The sequence below is a fragment of the Salvelinus alpinus genome, chromosome 26 (genome assembly GCF_045679555.1).
Source record: "Salvelinus alpinus chromosome 26, SLU_Salpinus.1, whole genome shotgun sequence".
Classification (NCBI taxonomy): domain Eukaryota; kingdom Metazoa; phylum Chordata; class Actinopteri; order Salmoniformes; family Salmonidae; genus Salvelinus; species Salvelinus alpinus.
In genome coordinates, this window is record NC_092111.1 from 41,395,074 (window position 1) to 41,405,073 (window position 10,000).

Genomic DNA, 10,000 nt, shown 5'->3' on the forward strand with positions numbered 1-10,000 from the left:
AAACCAAACAACATAGACCAGGGATATGGGTCAACTCCGTTATACACCAAACAACATAGACCAGGGATATGGGTCAACTCCATTACACACCAAACAACATAGACAAGGGATATGGGTCAACTCCATTACACACCAAACAGCATAGACCAGGGATATGGGTCAACTCCATTACACACCAAACAACATAGACAAGGGATATGGGTCAACTCCATTACACACCAAACAGCTTAGACCAGGGATATGGGTCAACTCCATTACACACCAAACAACATACACCAGGGATATGGATCAACTCCATTACACACCAAACAACATAGACCAGGGATATGAGTCAACTCCATTACAAACCAAACAACATAGACAGGGATTTGGGTCAACTCCATTACACACCAAACAACATAGACCAGGGATATGGTCAACTCCATTACACACCAAACAACATAGACCAGGGATATGGGTCAACTCCATTACACACCAAACAACATAGACCAGGGATATGGGTCAACTCCATTACACACCAAACAACATAGACCAGGGATATGGGTCAACTCCATGATATACCAAACAACATAGACCAGGGATATGGGTCAACTCCATTACACACCAAACAACATAGACCAGGGATATGGGTCAACTCCATTACACACCAAACAACATAGACCAGGGATATGGGTCAACTCCATTACACACCAAACAACATAGACCAGGGGTATGGGTCAACTCCATTACACACCAAACAGCATAAACCAGGGATATGGGTCAACTCCATTACAAACCAAACAACATAGACCAGGGATATGGGTCAACTCCATTATACACCAAACAACATAGACCAGGGATATGGGTCAACTCCATTACACACCAAACAACATAGACCAGGGATATGGGTCAACTCCATTACACACCAAACAACATAGACCAGGGATATGGGTCAACTCCATTACACACCAAACAACATAGACCAGGGATATGGGTCAACTCCATTACAAACCAAACAACATAGACCAGGGACATGGGTCAACTCCATTACACACCAAACAACATAGACCAGGGATATGGGTCAACTCCATTACACACCAAACAGCATAAACCAGGGATATGGGTCAACTCCATTACAAACCAAACAACATAGACCAGGGATATGGGTCAACTCCATTATACACCAAACAACATGGACCAGGGATATGGGTCAACTCCATTACACACCAAACAACATAGACCAGGGATATGGGTCAACTCCATTACACACCAAACAACATAGACCAGGGATATGGGTCAACTCCATTACACACCAAACAACATAGACCAGGGATATGGGTCAACTCCATTACACACCAAACAACAAAGACCAGGGATATGGGTCAACTCCATTACACACCAAACAACAAACACCAGGGATATGGGTCAACTCCATTACAAACAACATAGACCAGGGATATGGGTCAACTCCATTGCAAACCAAACTGCATAGACCAGGGATATGGATCAACTCCATTACAATCCAAACAACATAGACCAGGAATATGGGTCAACTCCATTACGAACCAAACAACATAGACCAGGGATATGGGTCAACTCCATTATATACCAAACAACATAGACCAGGGATATGGGTCAACTCCATTACACACCAAACAACATACACAAGGGATATGGGTCAACTCTATTACACACCAAACAGCATAAACCAGGGATATGGGTCAACTCCATTACACACCAAACAACATAGACAAGGGATATGGGTCAACTCCATTACAAACCAAACATAGACCAGGGATATGGGTCAACTCCATTACACACCAAACAGCATAGACAAGGGATATGGGTCAACTCCATTACAATTCAAACAACATAGACCAGGGATATGGGTCAACTCCATTACACACCAAACAACATAGACCAGGGATATGGGTCAACTCCATTACAATCCAAACAACATAGACCAGGGATATGGGTCAACTCCATTACACACCAAACAACATAGACCAGGGATATGGGTCAACTCCATTACAAACCAAACAACATTGACCAGGGATATGGGTCAACTCCATTATACACCAAACAACATAGACAAGGGATATGGGTCAACTCCATTACACACCAAACAGCATAAACCAGGGATACGGGTCAACTCCATTACAAACCAAACAACATAGACCAGGGATATGGGTCAACTCCATTACACACCAAACAACATAAACCAGGGATATGGGTCAACTCCATTACAAACCAAACACCATAGACCAGGGATATGGGTCAACTCCATTACACACCAAGCACCATAGACCAGGGATATGGGTCAACTCCATTATACACCAAACAACATAGACCAGGGATATGGGTCAACTCCATTACACACCAAGCACCATAGACCAGGGATATGGGTCAACTCCATTATACACCAAACAACATAGACCAGGGATATGGGTCAACTCCATTACACACCAAACAACATAAACCAGGGATATGGGTCAACTCCATTACACAACATAGACCAGGGATATGGGTCAACTCCAAACTATGTCACAAAGCCGGACTAGCGCTTCTGTGGTCTCTCCCCTGCCTGTCCCGTTGACTGACTGACAGACATATCTACGGACGGACGGACGGACGGACGCACGCACTCGCCCCGTGTAGCTCAGTTGGTAGCGAATGGCACTTGCAACTCCAAGGGTTGTGGGTTCGATTCCCACAGGGGACCAGTATGAACAAATATGAAAATGTATACACTCGCTACTGTAAGTCACTCTGGATAAGAGTGTCTTTTTAATTACAAACATTTTTAAAATTGGCAACAGACAAAAGCCTACAGTATAGTGATTCAGAGGCAACGTGTGTGTACTTCAGGGTAGTTTTGGCTGTTCAGCTACGACCTTTGGATGAGAGGCAAAAAAAAGATGTGAACTCCTTTTGGCAGTTCACATACACTACCCACAATCCTCCTCTAGATATGAAAGGCAAATTCTAAATGTGGATCTCTGTGACGTAGAAGCGTAGAGGGAAACAATGCTATATGAACACATCAGGCTGACTCAGGGCTAAAAAATGCTGTAGTGTGAATTAGGCAACACTATTCCCTACAGCTCTCTGCCCCAGCTATCACTCTTTCTCTGTGCCCACCCTCTCTGTGTGCCCACCCTCTCTCTGTGCCCACCCTCTCTCTCTGTGCCCACCCTCTCTGTGTGCCCACCCTCTCTCTGTGCCCACCCTCTCTCTGTGCCCACCCTCTCTCTGTGCCCACCCTCTCTCTGTGCCCACCCTCTCTCTGTGCCCACCCTCTCTCTGTGCCCACTCTCTCTCTGTGCCCACCCTCTCTCTGTGCCCACCCTCTCTCTCTCTGCCCACCCTCTCTCTCTGTGCCCACCATCTCTCTGTGCCCACCTTCTCTCTGTGCCCACCCTCTCTCTGAGCCCACCCTCTCTCTGTGCCCACCCTCTCTCTCTGTGCCCACCCTCTCTCTGTGCCCACCCTCTCTCTGTGCCCACTCTCTATCTGAGCCCACTCTCTCTCTGTGCCCACCATCTCTCTGTGCCCACCCTCTCTCTCTGTGCCCACCCTCTCTCTCTGTGCCCACCATCTCTCTGTGCCCACCCTCTCTCTGTGCAAACTCTCTCTCTGTGCCCACCATCTCTCTGTGCCCACCTTCTCTCTGTGCCCACTCTCTCTCTGAGCCCACCCTCTCTCTGTGCCCACCCTCTCTCTCTGTGCCCACCCTCTCTCTGGGCCCACCCTCTCTCTGTGCAAACTCTCTCTCTGTGCCCACCCTCTCTCTGTGCCCACCCTCTCTCTGAGCCCACCCTCTCTCTGTGCCCACCCTCTCTCTCTGTGCCCACCATCTCTCTGTGCCCACCCTCTCTCTGTGCCCACCCTCTCTCTGTGCCCACTCTCTCTCTGTGCCCACTCTCTCTCTGTGCCCACCATCTCTCTGTGCCCACTCTCTCTCTGTGCCCACCATCTCTCTGTGCCCACCCTCTCTCTCTGTGCCCACCATCTCTCTGTGCCCACCCTCTCTCTCTGTGCCCACCATCTCTCTGTGCCCACCCTCTCTCTCTGTGCCCACCCTCTCTCTGTGCCCACTCTCTCTCTGTGCCCACCATCTCTCTCTGTGCAAACTCTCTCTCTGTGCCCACCATCTCTCTGTGCCCACCCTCTCTCTCTGTGCCCACCCTCTCTCTCTGTGCCCACTCTCTCTCTGTGCCCACCACAGGCTTAGGACTATATATCCTTTAAGCAAGGTTCAATCAGACGTTGGCAAGTCAAATTCAAGGATTTCAGGAACTTTTTCAAGAACCTTAAAATATACAATTGTATAATTTATGTAATTGTAGACATAAGGCCAACCCCCTCTCCCCCCCCCATAAAAAGCATGCAAAAAGCCTTATCAATGCATATTTGTATTTAATTTTATTTAACCTTTATTTAACTAGGCAAGTCAGTTATGAAGAAATTCTTATTTACAATAACAGCCAACCAGAAGGCAAAAGGCCTCCTGCGGGGACGGGGACTGGGATAAAAAAATTAAAAATAATAATAATATAAAAATATAGGACAAAACACAGATCACGACAAGAGAGACACCACAACACTACGTAAAGAGAGAGACCTACGACGACGACGACAGTCAGAGGTGATACGATATCAATGACATCGTATCACTACAACACAAGCTGAAGGTCGTGTTTCCATGACTCCTAACTAGCTTATTCTGATTGTACTGAGACCAACTGTATCGATTCAACTCGAAAGGGGGGCCCAGATCCTTGACCTGACATGGAACTCAAACGTCAAGTAACAAAAAACAGTCTGCTGACATACATGCGGAATTCAATGACAATCAATGTTTTACACTTTTACACAAACGCTTCACAGGAAATAGAAGGAGAAGTGATACAAAAGCGTGAACAAATATCAAATAAAATTAAATGTTATTGGTCACATACACATGGTTCTAGTTCTGACATTCTAGTCCCCCCCTGGAACAGGACAGACTAATCCCCCCTGGAACAGGACAGACTAATCCCCCCTGGAACAGGACAGACTAATCCCCCCTGGAACAGGACAGACTAATCCCCCCTGGAACAGGACAGACTAATGCCCCCCTGGAACAGGACAGACGAATCCCCCCATGGAACAGGACAGACTAATCCCCCCTGGAACAGGACAGACTAATCCCCCTGGAACAGGACAGACTAATCCCCCCCTGGAACAGGACAGACTAATCCCCCCTGGAACAGGACAGACTAATCCCCCCTGGAACAGGACAGACTAATCCCCCCCTGGAACAGGACAGACTAATCCCCTCCCCCCCCCCTGGAACAGGACAGACTAATCCCCCCCTGGAACAGGACAGACTAATCCCCCCCTGGAACAGGACAGACTAATCCCCCCCTGGAACAGGACAGACTAATCCCCCCCTGGAACAGGACAGACTAATCCCTCCCCCCCCTGGAACAGGACAGACTAATCCCCCCTGGAACAGGACAGACTAATCCCCCCCTGGAACAGGACAGACTAATCCCCTCCTGGAACAGGACAGACTAATCCCCCCCTGGAACAGGACAGACTAATCCCCCCCTGGAACAGGACAGACTAATCCCCTCCTGGAACAGGACAGACTAATCCCCCCCTGGAACAGGACAGACTAATCCCCCCTGGAACAGGACAGACTAATCCCCCTGGAACAGGACAGACTAATCCCCCCTGGAACAGGACAGACTAATCCCCCCTGGAACAGGACAGACGAATGCCCCCCTGGAACAGGACAGACGAATCCCCCCATGGAACAGGACAGACTAATCCCCCCTGGAACAGGACAGACTAATCCCCCTGGAACAGGACAGACTAATCCCCCTGGAACAGGACAGACTAATCCCCCCCTGGAACAGGACAGACTAATCCCCCCTGGAACAGGACAGACTAATCCCCCCTGGAACAGGACAGACTAATCCCCCCCTGGAACAGGACAGACTAATCCCCCCCTGGAACAGGACAGACTAATCCCCCCCTGGAACAGGACAGACTAATCCCTCCCCCCCCTGGAACAGGACAGACTAATCCCCCCTGGAACAGGACAGACTAATCCCCCCCTGGAACAGGACAGACTAATCCCCTCCTGGAACAGGACAGACTAATCCCCTCCTGGAACAGGACAGACTAATCCCCCCTGGAACAGGACAGACTAATCCCCCTGGAACAGGACAGACTAATCCCCCCTGGAACAGGACAGACTAATCCCCCCCTGGAACAGGACAGACTAATCCCCCCCTGGAACAGGGCAGACTAATCCCCCCTGGAACAGGACAGACTAATCCCCCCTGGAACAGGACAGACTAATCCCCTCCTGGAACAGGACAGACTAATCCCCCCTGGAACAGGACAGACTAATCCCCCCCTGGAACAGAACAGACTAATCCCCCCCTGGAACAGGACAGACTAATCCCCCCCTGGAACAGGACAGACTAATCCCCCCCTGGAACAGGACAGACTAATCCCCCCTGGAACAGGACAGACTAATCCCCCCCTGGAACAGGACAGACTAATCCCCCCTGGAACAGGACAGACGAATCCCCCCCTGGAACAGGACAGACGAATCCCCCCATGGAACAGGACAGACTAATCCCCCCTGGAACAGGACAGACTAATCCCCCTGGAACAGGACAGACTAATCCCCCCTGGAACAGGACAGACTAATCCCCTCCTGGAACAGGACAGACTAATCCCCCCCTGGAACAGGACAGACTAATCCCCCCTGGAACAGGACAGACTAATCCCCCTGGAACAGGACAGACTAATCCCCCCTGGAACAGGACAGACTAATCCCCCCCTGGAACAGGACAGACTAATCCCCCCCTGGAACAGGGCAGACTAATCCCCCCTGGAACAGGACAGACTAATCCCCCCTGGAACAGGACAGACTAATCCCCTCCTGGAACAGGACAGACTAATCCCCCCTGGAACAGGACAGACTAATCCCCCCCTGGAACAGAACAGACTAATCCCCCCCTGGAACAGGACAGACTAATCCCCCCCTGGAACAGGACAGACTAATCCCCCCCTGGAACAGGACAGACTAATCCCCCCTGGAACAGGACAGACTAATCCCCCCCTGGAACAGGACAGACTAATCCCCCCCTGGAACAGGACAGACTAATCCCCCCCCCCCCCCCTGGAACAGGACAGACTAATCCCCCCCCCCCCCCCTGGAACAGGACAGACTAATCCCCCCCTGGAACAGGACAGACTAATCCCCCCCTGGAACAGGACAGACTAATCCCTCCCCCCCCCGGAACAGGACAGACTAATCCCCCCCCCCCCCCTGGAACAGGACAGACTAATCCCCCCCTGGAACAGGACAGACTAATCCCCCCCTGGAATAGGACAGACTAATCCCCCCTGGAACAGGACAGACTAATCCCCTCCTGGAACAGGACAGACTAATCCCCCCCTGGAACAGGACAGACTAATCCCCCCCTGGAACAGGACAGACTAATCCCCCCTGGAACAGGACAGACTAATCCCCCCCTGGAACAGGACAGACTAATCCCCCCCTGGAACAGGACAGACGAATCCCCCCTGGAACAGGACAGACTAATCCCCCCCTGGAACAGGACAGACTAATCCCCCCTGGAACAGGACAGACTAATCCCCCCTGGAACAGGACAGACTTATCCCCCCCTGGAACAGGACAGACTAATCCCCCCCTGGAACAGGACAGACTAATCCCCCCCTGGAACAGGACAGACTAATCCCCCCCTGGAACAGAACAGACTAATCCCCCCTGGAACAGGACAGACTAATCCCCCCTGGAACAGGACAGACTAATCCCCCCCCTGGAACAGAACAGACTAATCCCCCCTGGAACAGGACAGACTAATCCCCCCCCTGGAACAGGACAGACTAATCCCCCTGGAACAGGACAGACTAATCCCCCCCTGGAACAGGACAGACTAATCCCCCCCCCCTGGAACAGAACAGACTAATCCCCCTGGAACAGGACAGACTAATCCCCCCCCTGGAACAGGACAGACTAATCCCCATGGAACAGGACAGACTAATCCCCCCCTGGAACAGGACAGACTAATCCCCCCCCCTGGAACAGGACAGACTAATCCTCCCCCCTGGAACAGGACAGACTAATCCCCCCCCTGGAACAGGACAGACTAATCCCCCCCCTGGAACAGGACAGACTAATCCTCCCCCTGGAACAGGACAGACTAATCCCCCCCCTGGAACAGGACAGACTAATCCTCCCCCTGGAACAGGACAGACTAACCCCCCCTGAAACAGGACAGACTAATCCCCCTGGAACAGGACAGACTAATCCCCCCCTGGAACAGGACAGACTAATCCTCCCCCCTGGAACAGGACAGACTAATCCTCCCCCCTGGAACAGGACAGACTAATCCTCCCCCTGGAACAGGACAGACTAATCCTCCCCCCTGGAACAGGACAGACTAATCCTCCCCCCTGGAACAGGACAGACTAATCCCCCCCTGGAACAGGACAGACTAATCCTCCCCCCTGGAACAGGACAGACTAATCCCCCCCTGGAACAGGACAGACTAATCCCCCCCTGGAACAGGACAGACTAATCCCCCCCTGGAACAGGACAGACTAATCCCCCCCCTGGAACAGGACAGACTAATCCCCTGTAATAGTGGAGTTACTGTACAGACACATATGTCATGTCAAGACCTGGCCCTCTGCAGTGTGTTAGTGACTGTACAGATATATATTTATATTGTAAAGATCTTTGTCCTAATTCTCTTTCAATCCTCATCATCCCTCGGTCACTAAACACCCTTCCCCTGACTCCGCCCCCCTCCCCCCCAAAACTGTTCCATTATCACCCCCCCACAACCTGTCCTATATACAAACCCTAATTCCCCCTCACACACCCTGTCCCTACTCTCCTCCAAAATTAAACTTCCCATAATGCTCTGCTCTACTCACAACCCCAAACCCCACCTTCCAAAACTCCATGTCCCATCATGCTCATCTCCCTCCTCCAGATGCCCAGCCTACGGAGGCAGAGACGGCTGTATGGAACCAGGTCAGTGCTGTGCTGGAGGAGGCCCACGGCATCCTGGCCGAACTACAGTCTTACAACGGGGCGGGACAGGAGATACGAGAGGTGAGGGGAGGGGTGTGTGTGTGGGGAGGGAGGGAGGGAGGGAGGGAGGGAGGGAGGGGTGTGTGTGTGGGGAGGGAGGGAGGGAGGGAGGGAGGGAGGGAGGGAGGGAGGGAGGGAGGGAGGGAGGGAGGGAGGGAGGGAGGGGTGTGTGTGTGGGGAGGGAGGGAGGGAGGGAGGGAGGGAGGGAGGGAGGGAGGGAGGGAGGGAGGGAGGGAGGGAGGGAGGGAGGGGGACGACGACGACTAAACAGAATATAAAAATGTGTTAAGTGCTGCAACAAATGAAACCAAATTGCAATAGGTAGCCTGCTATTCTGATACACACAAATGACTATTCACAAATAATCATTTATCTGAATATATTCCTTCTCCCATTATTCATGTTATTATACTCTTATGCACCAGCTGTATGTGTGTCTCTTAATTAGGAGAGAACCTACAAGCCACACGGCCACAAGCGTTATACTGACGGCTCATCAAACAGTTCTGCTGTTCAAACGGTAGTCTTTAACGTGTGGTGGCTGGTGGTGTTGAGTCAAGTTAAAAAGGTTTGCTCAGCTGTGTCACACACACACACACACACACACACACACACACACACACACACACACACACACACACACACACACACACACACACACACACACACACACACACACACACACACACACACACACACACACACACACACCTGTGGCTTCAAAGCAGCCTGGCGGTCGGCCGTTGACCAGGCATCAAAACACAGAACACACAACAGTCATTACCGTGCTTTTATCAACACTAGACAGGGAACCAGTGGCTTCAACTCCCACTCCTGTATCAACAACCACCGGGAAGAGAATAGCATGGCTTCTATTGCTCTATAGCG

At 51.2% G+C, this 10,000-nt stretch overlaps 1 protein-coding gene across 2 annotated transcripts in view; it reads left to right on the forward strand.

The window, feature by feature from the left end:
* Positions 1-10,000, forward strand: part of fam49al (family with sequence similarity 49 member A, like) — a 90,200-nt gene that overhangs the window by 63,173 nt on the left and 17,027 nt on the right. For both annotated transcript variants that reach the window (XM_071369023.1, XM_071369022.1), the window contains exon 4: positions 9,012-9,133. In XM_071369023.1, the coding sequence (XP_071225124.1) occupies positions 9,012-9,133 (122 nt within the window). The remainder of the gene's footprint in view (positions 1-9,011; positions 9,134-10,000) is intronic.